Source organism: Lepidothrix coronata, unplaced genomic scaffold, assembly GCF_001604755.1.
Source record: "Lepidothrix coronata isolate B3197 unplaced genomic scaffold, Lepidothrix_coronata-1.0 Scaffold0, whole genome shotgun sequence".
NCBI classification, from domain to species: Eukaryota; Metazoa; Chordata; class Aves; order Passeriformes; family Pipridae; genus Lepidothrix; species Lepidothrix coronata.
In genome coordinates this window covers 6965668-6983837 of record NW_016690180.1, presented here as the reverse complement: position 1 = coordinate 6983837, position 18170 = coordinate 6965668, and the positions used below count along the sequence as shown (strand labels likewise).

General features: G+C 36.7%; 1 protein-coding gene across 1 annotated transcript in view; it reads right to left on the bottom strand.

The window, feature by feature from the left end:
• The window catches only part of SCFD2 (sec1 family domain containing 2), a 191039-nt gene that overhangs the window by 131288 nt on the left and 41581 nt on the right, over positions 1-18170 (bottom strand). Inside the window, exon 4 of the mRNA XM_017819778.1 lies at positions 6529-6704. Coding sequence (XP_017675267.1) covers positions 6529-6704 — 176 coding nt within the window. The remainder of the gene's footprint in view (positions 1-6528; positions 6705-18170) is intronic.

The window sequence follows — 18170 nt, the reverse complement described above, 5'->3', positions numbered from 1 at the left end:
TACACATATAGATAGAATTTATATACATATAAAAGAATTTATATGTGTAAATATGCATATACACACACATCTTTTTTTTGAGCAAAACTTGTTGGAATGACTTAATTCTGGCATGCCAAACCTGTGAAATGGTTCATAATCAAGCTCTCTTAGCACATGGAATTGAATTGTAACCAATAAACTCCTCCTCTATGGACTGTCACAGATGGTGCACAAAATCAAACACACTCAAAAGAGCTCATCACTTCCTCAAAATTAGTCCACTGTTTTTGTTGTATTGCTGTAACACTGAGGTGTTCCCAACAATTTAGGGCTCTGTTTTATAGAAATGTATAGAAAACACATAAATACAACTGAATTCTTGTTAGAAACAAGGTATCATGAATGTAAGAGGCATTGAGCAAGCAAAAGAAACAATCTGAGACCATGTGAAGCAGGTGTCAGGAAGTAACACTATTTCATGGCTTGTATACATCAGTTTTTAAGCAAGGCCATGAAATGCAACATAAATTTTATACAGAATAAATACTTGCAATGCCAAAAATATCACATGTAGGAAGGCAGAATCCAAATGGTTTACATGTTCTGGACATGACTCCACTTTAAATGCAGCAAGTCTAACAAACAAATGGCTAAATAAGACCTTATAGTAAATAATTTAGAACTTTAAGTAATTGATGTATGACTATTTTCACTTCGTCAACAAATTACATTTTATCCTCTAGTGTCCAAACTTCAATCTCATCCAAAAAGTACCAAATTCCAAAGGATGACCTTTGCAATCAACATGGTATCATGCAAAACTCCCACCAAGACAATTAATTCCATATGCAGCTTTATGCTGAAATGTGACTGATTAAATGTCAAGATTTATGTTTTTAAATGTAAAATCTCTAAATACAGGCAGCTAACATCATGGGTCTTCTTTCCAAATATTGTTGCAATATCTCTTCTAAGGAGATTAATTGATCAACATTGTAGGCCACCAAAAAGACTATTTATTGCACGGAGCTGAGCTGTGTAATTATAAATTACATGTTGACTAAAGCAATATAAATAATAACAACAAGGAATGTCACTGATCTTAATCTACTCTATGTAGAAATAAAGGTCTCTATGGCTGAACTATGAATTATTCTTGCAGAGCAAGAGGAAGTACTTCAAAAGCTTTTCTATTTCCTCACTTTTTTTTACCAAACTGCTTGCTTCAGCAGCCTGAAACTGATGCTTAAGCTTTTGGTTTATTCTAGCTTAGAGTCAATAAAAGTCATCCAGTAACTATTGTACCCTGTAGAGAAGCATGAAAACTACAGTGAGTTCTAGGCACAGAAAATTTGCAAGCTGGTGTCTTAAGAGTTTTTAAATTTATTGGCAGAGGGTTCTGTGCAGGCATGCATATGTGAGCAACGTCTACCATAATATGTGCAAATAAATAATAATGTCACCTTTGATGAAGTAATGAGTCATGCATACCCTGCATTTGTAAAAATGGTAGAGAACCACAGCACAGGATGGAACGGTTACTAACAACCTAGCTATTAGATCTTGCTACTGAAACATTAACTACAATATAAAATACTCAGCTGTATTGCAGTTTTTCCACTTCTTTTTTTTTTTGTGAGTTTGCACTCCAATATTCATAGGAGAAAGAATGATGTCATTTTATTAACCTCATAACCACTTTCCGCCAACAGAAAAGTAAAAACATTGTCTTAAAAACATGTCTGTATTTTCTGTTTCTCAAGACACCAAGGACAAAAATAAAAACTGCCTTCTGACAAATTTTACAGCACCAAAACGAGAAAATAGAAACAAAATAAAATTTGTTAAAATTATTTAATTAGTATTTGGAATTTTAAACATGAAAATACTATACAGTCAAGAGCCCTCCATGTAAGTATATGTACACAGCTTCCACCACCAGAATATTTGACCTACTTATATTATTACCAGGAGTCATTAAAAACTTTGCTGAAATATTACAGTGTTCTCTTTCTTATTACAGCAAAGCTTTGGAAAAAGAAGAGTGGAAAAGAAATGGTAAAATTTAAAAAACTACTAAGTCATCCTTTGAAAAGGAGTAACATAACTTTAGAAGATAATGATTTTGATAGATACATCACATATTCTATACCGAATTCACACATAATAACGACTTCGATATACAGATAGATGGCAGCCTATCTTGTGAGACCTTTGTTTGCTAATTGGCATTGCCACACTGTATTGGTTTTTCTAAGAAGTCAAGGTGATGTACAGTGCCCACCTGCATATTCTTGGCAGAGACTAGCATAGAAGTAACACACTGTTGAGCTAGGTAGACTGATCATGAGCTCAAATCCAAGAGCAACAGGACAGGACTGTCAGGTCAATTGAATAGCTGTCCACAATATCTGCTAGAAACAGGCCATTTCCAAACTCACTGATGACATTTCTGATGCCTTAGCTGGGAAATGCCATGTATGGGAGCACTGGTTCGATCATCAAAGCATTTACCTCAGAGACAGTGCAGGTCATTAAAAGAGTCAAAGCTCAGAGGGGACTTGGTCCCAGATCAAGGGACGTTAGGTGCAAGAAGCTGGACAATTAAAATAGGTGAAAACTGAAACGATTTTTAGCCAGATAGGCATCATAAAGGTAACCATATCCACCCATCTATACAATGAAGCTGTGAATGTGTTAGGGATCAATTTTATGGATTTGTTGGTTTTGTGGGGCTTTTTTAGTATGATTTAGTGTGAATTTAATTCCAATTACTCTTGAGATTATGTGACATTAATCAGCATCACAAAACAAAACTTTGACAGTTCTGAGATCCAGTAGCATCATAGCATCATGGTTTCTAGGTCAATGCTGAAGACGTCTAATTTCATGGTAAATTGTGACATGCTGGTCAGCAGGTACAAAAAGTCTGTGCCATGAAAAAGAAGCAGCATTTCCCTTCCCAACACTATAATAAAAATGAATTTAATAATCTTCCAGATTTCCTTATTTGGGGCAATATGGCTGTTTTAAGACAACAGTGCTGGTATATTTTTGCAGTTTTAAAAGGAAGGTTAGACATCTTAAAAAAGAAGAAAATATCCTCATCTTAAAGAAGAAACACCCACCTCCCCCTCTGGGGAGAGGTCACTGAATAAAATCCAACCTTGGAATTTAAATGAATGGGGCTATTAACAAAACAGACTACTACTCAGTATGACAAGTACTTTACTCTTAAATCTGAGAGCAAAATTATGCCAGAACAATGCAGCCAATTCTAAGAGGCAGGCAATTTCCAGGCAATTTCAGAGCAGTGCCCTCCAAAGAGGAACAGCCCTTTTCCTTGAGTCACAATTATGGCCCCATTCACACTGTCTGCTGCTTACTTTTAAACTGAATTTGGAGGCAGAAATCACTCTCAGTGAATATATGAGTATTATAAGATAAAAACAACAAAATTCTTTTTCTCTCACAGTGTCACATATTATTTACCCTGGAGATGGCTCCTCTTGTGCTTTTGTATTTTATGGGCCCATCCTGCTTAATGAACCCACATTAAAATCATACATTTTAGAAGAAGAGGGGTATAGCTAAAACGTATGGAGTGGCAACACTCTTTCTTACTCTGCTATCTCCCTAAAAATTAAACCCTCTGTTGAAGGAAAATAAGGCAGTTGCATGAGGAATACCGAGGAGTTACAGGCAGTCTGGTGTAGTATTTAGCTTGTGTTCCCCTTCCCATCTATCAGTTTTATGGATGGTCAGAATCAGAAAAAATAGAAAGAGGATCCCAGTAGAGGGAAAATACAATAGGGCAGGATATCTCCTTGATAAATAGGATATACTGTTTCAATTCACACATCATTTAAAACTTCTGAGTAGTGAAAGCTCTATCATGTGCAGAGGTAGAGCAGCAGAACATAGAGAAAATTTGTGATCAACAAGGTTAATCATTCTAATGCATTACTCTTAACCAGCACATGATCCTCTTTCCTTTGAGGTCAAGGCAATGATTCCATCGAAATCCAGTTTGGCTCTCAGACCATCCATCCATCCCAGTTAAGGAGAGGACAACTGTGTGGTAAGCATGCAGGTGCACTTCCAGTCAAAACCAAACTTTCTTGATGCAGATGTAAAAAATGTATTGAGCTAACCTAAGTCTGAAAAATGTAGTAAGAGATCTTTAGTTATGGTAAAATAGTAGAAGTGGGCTGTTTTCTACCTCTAGCAGGACATTTTAGAACTGAGTACCTGCAAGTGAAAGGATTGAATCAAGGAGCAAGGAGAAAGAGAAAACCAGAAAAGATTATTCAACGTAAGAGTTAGACTAAAGGCTTCTTGTCAACAATGTTTTTTTCTTCTGAAAAGCACAAAGTAGACTAAGCAGAGAATCATGAGACCCATCAGAGAGATCCAGCAATGACAGAAATTCCAAAACTGCGTAGATTTATTTTTTTGGGAAATCTGAGATTCTAACACCAGTTGTTTATACTGGGTTATCTCCTTTAACATCAGCTGGAGTCTGACATGCATCAATCACCGAAAAATCTAGAATTCCTACATTATCAGAGTCTAATAATATTACTCCCAGCAGATCTTTCACAAACAGTTGTCTTTTATGTGGTTCCAATACACAACAGAAACAATAATACTTTCATGTTAAAACAATTACTTTTTACCTATGATTCTTTCTTATTTTAAAATACCTGAAACATAACAAATATGCTAAATAATTTCTCAGTAGTACTGCTGAAATAAACTACCATAATAAACATAAAATTTAGTGCAGTGTGCTATGTACCAACCATTCACAATGTAATGTCCTAGTTGATTTTTTTTTTAAATAAAAATATCTTGGGTCTCAGTACTTTGCTCTTCTTACAAATCCCTGTCAACAGCTCAGAGACAGGCCATGTGCTCAGAAAACTGTCTCCAAAACAGAGTCTATGTAATTGAAAATAACTGCTGTTTGAACTACTGAAAATGAGTATGTGCTTAAGGAACAGCTACAAATGTTAGCCTAGAAAGTTTGCTTTGGCTAGCACAGTTTACCCTACTATGATGAGTGGAAGGCAGTGGGTAGAATCCAAAGCCACCTACGATTATGACAGTGCTTGTTAAACATTTCTTTTTCATGAAATGTATAGTTTGCTTGTTTCTTACCTCTGTTTTTCTACTCCCTGCTGATTTACTGCATGGCTTTTATATAGGCAGCTGTCTGTTGCTGTGAAAACAATGCTGAGTTTGCAGCTTTATTTTGATTCTAAAGTTGAACTGGTTTTAAGATGGAACTTAGCTTCTGAGAAGAGATATGTGACATGACTCACTACAGGAGAGAGAAGGGGACTATGGGTCGTCAGTCCCATCTTCTACAGTCCAGACAAACTAAAGAATGGCTGCAATGAGTTCTTTTACCTGGGATGTGCTTGTTTTCTAACTAGAGAAAGAAGGTTGCTAATGGTATTAAAAAATATCTCAGTCTTAACAAGAGAGAATAGTTTTTAAAATGAATGCAGTTAAGAGCTTGCTACTATCTAAGTTTTGCATTTTTTCTCCCCAGACCATGCAGAAATTCATTGACTACAAAGCTATAAAGTGTGGGCATATTCTTCTTAAAGGATCAGGGATCTTAGCCTGCTGCCAAAGGTCATGGGGAGAGTCCGGTTGATTGTTTGTTTTCCACATCTAGAAAAAGATGGCTAATTTTTACAGAAGCATCTGGTTTTAGTTGAGAACAACACTATATATTTCCCTCATTTAAGGCTGACTCTAACTTCAGTAGGAGTTAGCTCATGAAGACTTGCCCCTTGCTAGGGTTTCTGAAGATGGTTCCTTTAAAAACAACACAATGGCAGAAGAGACAGCACAGGAAGAAAAATTTTGAGCTTTCCCTGAACTGCAGCAGAAATTAACTCTACCAGATTCTTAGAAAAAACTACTCCTTTCTTTAGTACATCTCCAAAGGTTAGTAGGATAGAGTTCAATATACCACTAACTCTTAATTTCCTGTGATACAAAATGGTATGTAAATAATACTGTGGTTACCAACAGGATGTTGTAAAAAATGTGGTGGTGGTAAAGCTGAGGGTAGGTGACAGTTGAGAACAAGAGAAACTTCACTCTCTTGTGTGCATGGAATTTCCAACTATGATTTCATCTACTCAGCAAACTACACAAGTTTTACACTGACATCATAACAATCTCCTCTCTGTATCTCATTCAGCATGTTACCTCAAGAAGTGTCTTCTGGCTGGTAGTGATAATAACAATAACAATAATCCGACTCAATGCTAAAAGTTATATCATATTGCAATTTTATATAGATGTACAATTGTCACCCAATTCAGTATACCTCACCTTTAATGCCTACCCTTTTGTTTATAAAAGTCCTTAGATAAAGCTATAAAATATTAGTATGTAAGTTCCCATTCTTTTTACCAGTTTGGCAATAAGGAACAGCTCTTTAACAAGACATCCAATACGCTTCTTAAAAAAATACAAGCTACAGAATGCAATGGAAATTCAAAAATTAAACATAATGCATACTTGCAGAAGTAATCTCTCAAAGGCAAGGAAGTTGTCCCATTTGGAAGTCTGAGGGTGTTTCAAAGTCTGGACTGTGGCCAGTACAAGCTGTAGAAGACCACAATGGTTCTCCAAAGCTTTAAGATTATTTCTGAAAAGCTTAATGTATGAACTGAGCTGTTCTGGGGTGACTCTGCCTGTGGAAAGGAAAAAAGGAAACAGCATTCAGTGGTGGCAAATACAAACCTAATTTTTTTAAATTATAGTGAAAGGGTTATAGAGAACTGTAGAGGCTCTCTCTGCTATGGGCCTGATCCTAGCTTCACTGCAGTCACTGGGAGCTTCAGCTGCAGCAACAGGTCAGACAAAGACTTCATCCATGAATTGTGGCTTAAGGTTTGTAGTATGTCAGCTTAACAATGCACAACAAATGCTGACATAATGGGCAATATAATTTTTTGTTTTCAGACATAGAGGGACATTAATTTAAGCTAGGGAAATAATACTTGACAACTGCTTCTAAAACATCTTTCTGTTTTTACCAGTTCAGTGGCAATTTGTGAGCCTTTTACCTTACACCAAACTCACACCCTCTCACCACTTCCTGAGGATGCATTTTTGATTAGTCTTGACTCAAAAGATAGATATAATGTTAGGGATGCAAGGAACTGTTTTCCAGAGCTGTTCTTGGAAGGAACACTTCCAAGGTGCGACTCTTCAGTTTCTGAGACGTAATTAGCATAGCATAATTTCACTGGCTATTTGAAAATAGACAGCCCAGTGCCCACACATGGGCCTGTAGATGTCTCCTTATTAGAAAAGCATGAGGGGCACCATTTGGGCCATATAAACACTACAAAATTAGCCATTGTTCCATCCAACATTAAAGTGCAAGCTGAAGTGCTCAACCAATTCATATTTCAGAAAGAATGTCTTTCAGGAAGGAAGGTAGGCCCACGGCAGATCATCTGCCTCAAGAAAATCATCACAGGTGATCACACATGCCATCAACAGGCAACAAAAAGTTATGTCAAAACACCATCGTAGTTGCAAGTCTGCACTGTGATCCAGTCCAGGGCCGGTTCCTGGCAACCTCTGCCAATAACAAGTTATATTCCTCAAGCAAACCAGACCTAAAGAGCAGGGAGATATATGAATAGAGTGAGGAGGATCCTTTAACAGGATAGTCTTTGGTGCCAGGAAGACACTAGGGTGAGCTGATGCTAAGTGGTTCATGGCTGACACCACCGATCATTTTACTCAGGACTGTTCCATAAAGGAAAATTCTCTTAAAACTGCCTCTGGATTTTTTCTCTGCGTTTGGTTATATCATCACTTTACAAGGCTCCCCATCTCCCTCTATCCTTTCAGTGTCATATAAATGGCGAATAAATTATTCCAACAGTGAATAAATGCTGAAAGCTCCTTCTATTATTTTCAGTGATACCAAGGGCAGTCTTTAGAAGAGCATTTAGATTTGGGAAAGCTGCTAAATAAAGCAAAAGCACACAGGCTCTTTATGTGAATTTTAATGGAACGCATCAAACCGAAAAGTCAGCAAATTAACACACAAATCAAGCTGACACCACTCAGTAGGCCGGAGGGCCGACAAAAGGCTTTCAGTTAGCCCACATAGGCTAAAACAGCAACCACGGCCATGTGTGTTTTTAGACTAAACACTGGAGCTTTCAGTCTTGTTTTATTTCTTTTAAAGCTGTGTCAGGCAGATTTACACGGTGATTTGAAAATGTCAACCATGATGCCTTGCAGCATACCTTTGATAATGACTGCATTATTACCTAGAGCAGTCCTGATATATTGAAGCATATTCAAAATCTGATAACTTGCTTCAATTGAGAAAACATGCAGTTGCCAGCCTTCCCTCATATGAAACAGTAAAATAAGAAAGCTTTCGAGACTTCTGATTTCAATTAAAAAAAAATTCAAGAGTTTTGTTCCATATTGTTCCTTGTGAAAGTGAATCCAGATGCAGCACTGGATCAGTTTGAGATCCATTCAGCACCATTTTAGATAAACAATCAAACTCTTTCCCACCCTCAGAGTATGACCAAAAGAAAGTCCAACACATATGTAAATATAAGTAAAATCCTGACCTTAGCAAGTTATTAACAAAACTTACATTGGCATTACTGAGTCCAGCATCTCATCTGTGATATTTACAATACCCATGGAACCACTCAGATCCAGGGTTTGAGAGTTCCAGCCAATTTCTACACAGAAATCTCCCTGGATAGCTAGCTGATAAATACAACTATTTCAGAAGCTGAGGAAAGGAATTCAGGAAAGTGATTGGTGGTAATCAGCAATTAAATTACTTTTCCTGAGGCCTAAATCCTCATCACCTTCCTGCTGCTTGCTCACAGAGGGAGACTTCAGCACAACAGACTAAATTTAATCTAATCTCAACCCCACCAGCCTTTTGGATTTTTAAAGTCCCCCTGCTGTTTCAAGTCATTTTGTGTTGCAATGTGGCAGACAGGTCCTAAGAAATCGAGAGGAGATAGATTTCAATCACACCATCACATTTCAACTGTTCTTCTAAAGCATATTCTGAGATTCACAGGCAGAAGATGGCAATTACTGGCAGAAGAGACTTTACTGTAAGCATCTTGTCCTGCTCTCTTCTCTTCTTCCTGCTCCATCACAGTCATACTCTGCTCCAAACTCTACATCCACACATAGCCAGATGTCTTCTGTGGGCATCAAAGTCTAACTTGTGAGGGCTACATTATGCTGACAAAGCATTGGAAAATTTTTTAATTCCTGGATGTGGAAAAGAGAAGCATGACCTCAACCACCCTTAAGGGATTTAAAAATACTGATAACCTTTCTTGCACAAATGCCAGGAATTCCACACTGTCTGGGAAATAACCTCTGCCATTAATACTTATCAAGCAGCACCTGTGAAACAGGTACGTTTGTCCCAAACTCTGTCATCTACTTTAAATCCCAACACAGGACTTGATAAAAACAATATCTACTGAAAGCAGTATTAAAACAAAACAAAAGCCAAACACACACACACACACACACACACACACACAAACAACAAAAAAGAAAACCCAACAACAAAAAAACATTTCAAAGCTTCATGCCTCTTGCCAAGTACAACAAAGACAATAAAATGGGTAGGTGGTGACTGGGAAGTATCACAGTGAAACTCAAAAGTTAACAGAATATAGGAGGATGGGGAGCAGAGAAGAAAAACAGTGAGTGATGTTGACAGACTGATGATGTGGGGGAATTAATTCAGCTAACAAAATATGCATGGTTAGTTTGGCACAATTAACATATTTGTGCACTAATATAAGAATCTTGGGCAACAGAATGAAATAACAGTGTAAGGAATGAAACTGGACATTACAGAAGTAGCAGAAAGATGATGGACTAGGGATCAGGTTCATTACTGAAGGACCTGTTCCATCCAAGAGATGCTAAATGTCAGTGTGATAAAGCAGCTCTGTGTTTTAGTACTCTGAAAAATGAAGGATAAAAAGGAAGTGATAACAGGGACTAGGCTAGTCTAGGAAAAGAGAAAACAAATATTTGTGTCTAAGAAATGGTGCAATTAGCTATCTTATTAGCTGATGTCAGGAGTATGAAAAGCTTCAGGACAAATATCCAAGAAAAAAATACCTTACATCACACAGAAAAGGGAGATAAAATGCAATGTACATTTATCAAATAATATAATGACAAACTGATATGTAACCAGTTAACGAATTAATTATAATGCATATGGATTTAGCATAGCATTAACTATGCCATAACCATATTTGAGTGAGAAAAGACTAGGATTAGAAGAATTGCAAGATATCTAAGTAACATCCAAATGTAGATGGCAGGTAATATGCAATAGAGAAGTATTAGCATATAATAAGAAAAGTGTGTTCATCTGTGTGCATATACATATTTATAGTACAAATTCTGGTAACAAATGGTTCCAGAATGGGGGCTGTCAGAAGCTTGTGGAACATCATTAACATGGAGAAAGAGCAGAAGGCACAGCTGGATTGCTTTGAGCATTGGACTAACGTAAGTGGGATGAAATTAAACAGTATAAACTGCAAAATTATGGATTTTGAGGCTAGGATAAGAGCATCTGCTGTAAATGAGGAGTTAAAACCTGGAAATGACAGAAGAAGGAAATAATGTCTAGGCCTCCTCATTGTAAAAAAGCAGGTACAATTCGTACCAGGTGATATAGTTCCAGTAAAAACAAGGCCATAGAAATGCCTCAATACAAAGCCTCTCCCTCCTCGAGCACTTCATGCAGCTCCAATCGCTCCCATTCTTGGAAGTTTAACTCAAAATTGTGACACATGCACAGAGAGGTTACTATAGTGATTATAAAGTTACTAAAGCAAAATAGAAATGCCTGGCTTATACAGGTTCCCTGTCCCAGCTGGAAAAAAAGACGTCTCTATGAATACATGAAAAATATTTACATTAAGGTTCAATATTGATACTACAACTAATGGGGATAAATAAAGCATGCATATATTTACACAAGACATTAAGAAACATCACTGTATCAACCAATCTTCCAGTAGTGGAGATGACTTGAGGCAAACAAATTTAACTCAGTCTAAGGTGAAGTTTGATGAGTATCTAATAAGCAGTTGTATAAATGTTCACAAGACTTAATTCAATACAAATGGCCGCCTTCAATCCTTCACTGCTATGATAATTAATTTGCAAACATATTGGGACATAGGAATTCCACCTCCAACTTTCAAGAATTCAGGGCAGATCTCAAAAGAGCTGCAGATCACTTTTGCCAACTTTTACATTACAGAAGCTGTAGCTTGGTTTTGGTTGTTTCTTAATAATTAATTGAAATAAATATTTTTTCGTTAACTATGAAAATAGCAGCACTGAATACCAACACTTGCAACGTTGTATCACATCGAAAATAACACAGTTCATACTACATGTACTAATGATGATGTGCACAATTAGACTGAAGGGAAGAAGTATTTCTGTTACTAGTAAAGCAGCTCATTCAAGATACACATACTGTAGCAGAAATTACCAGCAACCAATACTAAAGGTTTGTCAAAAATCTGGTTTTGAGTAGTGAGAGTAGATTGAGTGGAAGAGAAGGACTTCCACCTCAACAGTTAAACAAAAACTTAACTGGACAAACCACATTTATAGACATCAAGACACAATTCAGCAGTATGACTTTTTTTCCATTTTAAACTAATGCTGTAGTCTGTGTAATTCAATGTAGGCATTGCTTCAGGAATATAATTATTTTTCAAGATAGATTTACTGGTAAAAGTAATTTTTTAAATTCATAATCCAAAACTGCATATTTTTGTAACATAAAAATTTATGGATGAACAAGGTGTCAAAAGAGTAAAGGTCAGAATTATCAATGCACTGTTCCAACCATAGAGGCCTTATTTTTTCATATAACAGTTAATTATCTCCACAGTAAAAGAAAACAAGTAAAGAAAACAAGTAAAGAGGAAAGTACATTTTGTGACCAACTGAGTAAATAAGTGGATGCTCTTCCAAGAATACAGGAACCGCCAAATACACACAGCTTTAAACTTTGTTCAGTTTAATGCAAGAACACAGTCAGAGCTTCACTGGCTGGAGGCTTTTGCTGAGGTCCATTTTTCACTTGAAAGGACCATGAATAAGAAAGAATCTTGGCACCCTTATGTTCACAGATGAGATTTTTCAAGTCAGTAGAGGGCTGAAGAAAATCCAGATAAATTGTTTTGCTTGTCCACAGTCTTAGGAATATAGACCTATCTCTCCCAGTAGCAATGCCGGGTACTTAAGAGGAATGTAGAAAGCTCTTGTATTCCACAAAGCCAATTGGGAAACTTTACTAAGGGAGTTGGATATTTTACAAACCAAGTGAGAGCAATTTAGCAGGACAGATGATGCCCCTTATGTCTCCTTGTTAGTACAATTTCCAGATGTTGTTATTAATTCAAAATGTTTTTGTAATTCTTGAGAAGTTTCAATAGCAATCTTTAAAAGCAAGTGCCACAGAAATAATTTGATCTCAACTTTTGTTTAGCTTACTTCAAAAGTCATCCAGCCCTCAAACTATTAATAAAGAAGAGAAGAACGTCAACTAATCCCTAGTTCTTTGGAGAGATGGAAAGTAGGTCAGTATGAGATGCTGTTTGGCTGGCTTCTCCAGAATAAGGCTCTGGACCCAACGAGCTCTAACTTAGAGCAGACTGAAAGCAGAATTCCCAAGCTTATTTCTAAGAGTACATGCTCATCTCCCACAGACATGAACTCATCTGCTCTTGTCGCTTCTAAGCCTCTCCATTTTCTGTTGCAGGAACATCACTTTCCAGATAACCCCATGGTTACAGGTATGAGCAAGTTCCCACTAGAACAATCCCAGGATAAGCCCATCTGGGGGATCTCAGCAGTCCCTGAAGCACACCCCTAAACACACTGCCACATGGCAGTGGCAGCCTCCTGCTGCCTGCCCCCTGCAGCACTGTGCCATCGAGGAAGAGCTGCAACTGGCCTTCCTTCCTGGCCCTTACTGACCCCCATTCCTCCTGCCACTTTAACAACAGCTGGGGGACATAAACAGGGGAGGTCAGCCACTTTTCCCTGCCTGTCATAGGCTTTCCAGTGCATCTGAAGATGTTGAGGGAGGCAGAGTCTGTCACATCTCACACGTCTAAAGGTACAGCAGTGGTTTTCATGGAGCCATAGACTGGTGACAATTACACCGAGGTTTAGCAAATTCTGGAATAGAGGCATACACCTGGAACAAATAAAGCTGGACTCTACTTACTTATTCAACTAGCACTTGCCATGTGAGCTTAAACATCTAACCAGACTTGGCTTCAGTCTCATCAACTGTAGCATTGAGTTAGTTATCTCAAAAGCAGTGTATTCTTTATCACTAGATGTGTATGGTGCCATTAAATCCATGTTTTAACAGTGTTCCTATACAGACAATTAATATTCAAACAAATGTCATATGCTATTTTACTCTCTCTCCTAAAAAGCCTTAGTCTTCTATCACAAAGTGGAAACCATGCTTAAATATCAGTTCTGATGACTACTCTTTTGAAATTCTTTTATGTGCCTTAAAACAAATAAAACCTAATCAATTATATGGGACAAATATAACTAAAGCAATCTAATATAACAATCAAGATTTTCAGTTCTAAGCACCTAAATGCAGATGCCTAAATATGACCTCAGTCATGATTTATGACTCCTAGATTATTTATTGTTTCATGTTTCCATAATACATCCTGAGGGATTTGATAAATATAACTGGTAGCTTACGCATCTCAATGTGAACTGATAATTTCTTTCTTTTCTGTCCTTCAGAGCTTTGTTTTTAAATGTTCTGGCACTTCAAACCATTGTTTCCTTCTTTGTACACTATACCATTCAGTTTTCCCTCTTTTAAATGTTAAATCAGTATGCACAAAAAAGTAACAACCCTCTCTAGCCAGTGTCTACAATATTCTCTGATTGCCCTTCCAAATATTAAAGCAAATTTTAGAACTGTTTGAATAAACAGGTGAAATCTTCTCTTCCAGAATTAAGCTTTCTAGGAGCTGTCATCAATATAAAACTTCTAATTTAATGCTGGCATACCAGAATTTCCCAAATACTCCTATTAATCGTGACTAAATATGTATCATGGTCATATTTTATTACTTACGTTTTAACTCTTCCACCAGGTTAATAAATACAAAGTACTCTGTAGGCCACATTCCAACCAGAGGGTCTCCAGCCCTTAAAAGCTGGTAGCCTTTGAAAACAGTAACTGACTGTGACTGTAAAAGGACATGAAGTCTACAAATTTCGTTGAATTATCTCCAGAACACTCTAAACTTCTCACAGAAATGAATCAACTTGTTTGTCTTAAAATAATATTCCTGAAGGACTTCAGGTGGCTTGTGCATGTCCTCATTTAGCACTATGACATATGTTTTCAGACACTGAAGTACTTCATCGTGTTCTTGGCATGCTGTCCCAGAGAAAGGGAGGTCATTGTTCTTCTTTGCTACGTTATTCACAGGACTGATTATTTCTCAAATGATTTCTGGAAGACTTCTGCAGCTGAGAATATCCTAATAATCATTTTGGGTGGTAAGCAAATAAATAGGGGATGGAAAACATGATGATTGTATGAGTACATCCATATGTAATTCACCATGTCTCTTGTGTAACGAGTCATCCTTTATGAGACTGAATGAAGAGGCTTACACAACTATGCTTGGAAAAAAAGCACTGGGCAAACCACCCAGTTTTACTGAATTGCCATGTTCCACCTCAAGTTTTACACTTAGGGACTTTGCAAGCACACCAACACGTACTGTATCTTTGGTTTAAATCCTTCAGCACAGGCTGTTCTCAGTTACACTTCGCTCCTTCTGAATTACTTTCAGCCACTTTCTTCGAGTTTGTTCCCTCTCTTTTTTTGACTAGATGGCTCAAAGCACAGTACTGAGTGTTGATTGCCACAACTACCACAGTGTTCCAGCAAAATGCAGGTGCCATGAGTTTCCACTGAATGTCAAGCAGACACCAGAGTCAGCATCTCCCAACCCATACTCATCAACTCTCTTGCTGACGTAAAACATAGTCTCTGTGGCTGATGCACCTTACGAAATGAAGACATCACAGCACACACTACAGCAAGTTCTACCTTATCTTCAACCAGGCTGCTTCCCCACAGATCTAAATAACAGCAATTGCAGTGAATTTCATTTACCAGACTTAAAGAATTAGTATTTTGTTTTTCACCCAGGTACAGAGAGGCTTAAGGGACCTGCTTCTGTGTTTTAACCATGTCTTGATCATCACAAATGGACAGTCTACTAGTACAGTGACTTTTTTTTAAAACCTCAAATTTAAAATTTGAAAATATTTACTTTCAAGACTGAGAAGAACTCAACATCAGCAAAAAATAATGTAAGCTTAGTGAGTAAAAAATATCTCAGGTGTTTACCTGAAAAAACCCCACCAAATAAATTTTAGCAGAGAACAGAAAACAGCAATAAAATGACTTCTCTTCAGGAAGTTGCATCGGCATTCAGTAAGTGATGAATAGTATCCTGAATATCTTACTTTACAAATATGTGTGTATGCAATTTTTTTTTTTTTTTTTTTTTTTAATCAGCTTACTTTTATAGAGGAGGACTTCTGATCTAGCTTTATCAGAACACTGACTCATGAGTACTCAAAAACCGGAAGAAGCATTTCAACCTTTCCTGGTGGATTTGGTTTGTTTGGTATAAAAGTTGTTTGTTTAAAGACATTAGAAACACCGATTCGCTATAGCTACAGATTCCAGAAAATGAAGTAATGCTACTCGTGAAATCTCTCAAAACAGCACTAGTTACCAACATATGTGCAAATAAATGCTATTTAAATTTTTAAGCTTTAACTTAAAGTAATTTTCTCTTAATTTAAACAGTATAAAAAAATTTATAACAATATAGTTTGCATTAAACCTTTGTTTCAAAATTTCACAAATATTTATCTGCACATTAATGTTTACTCCCATTTACTGTGAACATCATCTAAATTGCCCAGAGAAAGACCACACTAACATAGGTTTTTTACTATAGTTTTATTAAGACAAATAGACTTCATAATGAAGTTAATATAAGCTTTGCAGTATTACATTAGCAAATAACACAAATAATGAAATTATATATTTGCAGAATTCCTGCAAGAACAATACATGTGTGTTTATTTTTAAATTTTTCAGAATTATCTTCAGCTCTAATCACAACCAGACAGGGAAGGGATGCGGCCCCAAGTTCATATTTAAGTCTTTGGGTTTACTGTCCAGAAAAAAAGTTGATATAAAAATAACAAAAAAGTCAAAACTTTATCAAAAAAATCCGGACCCATAGAAGACTATTGTCACCTCACTCTCTTCTTAAAAGGAACAGTTAAGTTAGCCAAATAGTCCTGCATCCATGTGCCAATTACAATTTAATCAAAGAAAACATACCACCAGATTATTTTTCTGTTTCCCATCACTGCACAGGGTTCTGTGTTTCACTTCCATCTGCTAACTGTTTTATAGCAGTGAAGTGCAAAGTAAATAAGGTATGAGACAGAAATATGACATGCTTTACAATTTTATTAGGGCGTGAACCATTACCCATCTTACACCACAAGAGACTACTTAGCATGCAGTACATTATTCACAGAACAAGAGACAGTTGAGACAAAAATACCTTTACTGAGACTTTTTAAGCTAACTTAACCTTGGAGCTGTTATTTTTGCAGGAATATGAAGTCACAGAATTAAAAATAAAGTAAAAAAAAATTCAATAAGATCTTAGGGTAAATCATGGTAGTTGGTACTTTAGAACCAGTTGAAATCTTTCTTTAAACTTAAATCAAGAGTGAGTAGTCTCAATATAATACTTCTTTTTTAAGGTAATTCACACAATGCATAATTCAGTAGTTATAAAACAAACAAAAAGCCCTAACCCAAACCAACTCACAACACTCAAAACAAATTTGATCAACACTTGATTTGCTAAATAAGAACAGCAAAAAGCCATTTACAGTCACCTGTGGGGAATACCTTCCTAAAATATTGAGCGAGAAATTTTGCCTCCAAATAAGCTCCTTGCAATATAGGGACTACAGAATGCTCTATGAAAATTCTATTTTTTTTCTTCAATACTATCCTAAGTAATTGCAGTTTTGGATTAAAACATCTAGTAACCTGTTGTTTTAAATTTATTTAATTTTGTTATGAGTCCACTTCACATTACCTATCTCCATCTCCTTCTCTAAATTAGGCAAGTTTCCTTTAAGCAGAAGGCAGGACTTAACTCCCAGGACTCCTTCCAAACTCATTCCCAAAAGCTATAGCTGTTGTTGCAGTAGGACAACTCAGTGGAGTTGCACACTCCAAACCATTCTTTTTATCTCTACACTGGATTCCAAGGTACTTTTTTTCAGATAGGATGTTCTACCATAATTTTTTCCTGTCTTCTCACTTCAATAACATGGATTTTATTGTGTATGTTTCCCAGAAAAAAATTGCACTTTGAGGTTCAAATTGGTACTCTGTCATTAAAGATAATACAAACCAGTGCACAAATAACAGGTAGATGTGAAGTAGTGAAGTGGTGTTTTCTTCAAGTCATAAAGGAATGTAACTTACTGAAAGACAATTCAGTAGGCAAAAGAGGGAGGGGAACAAGGAAAGGCAAGAGACAAATGAAAGAACCTGCTAAGTTGTTAAAAAAAGAAAAAACAAAAGCAGAAAGAAGAATTGACTGAATCAGCTGAGCAGCTACAAGATTGACAGAGCTGGATAAGAACAAGCTACCTACAGCTGCCTTTTTGGTTTTAGACTTTTCTTCGTCTTCATGAAATACACTGTATTGCTTCACCGGTTAAGAGTTCTTTCACTTTTAAATTCATTGGTATTAAAGTGTCACCATCTGTGTTTGGAGCTGGCACAGTACCTCTTTTTCCATCCTCAAGTTTTTGCTCAAATAAAACAAACGCAGTTAACAGCAGCAAACTTAAGGAACTGCACACAAGGAGTCCTCTCGTTCTTACGTATTTCCAGTGTTTGAGCAAAAGTCTAACAAGGACAATTAAAATTTATTGTTTGCTAGCACAATATTTCAACATTTGGGACA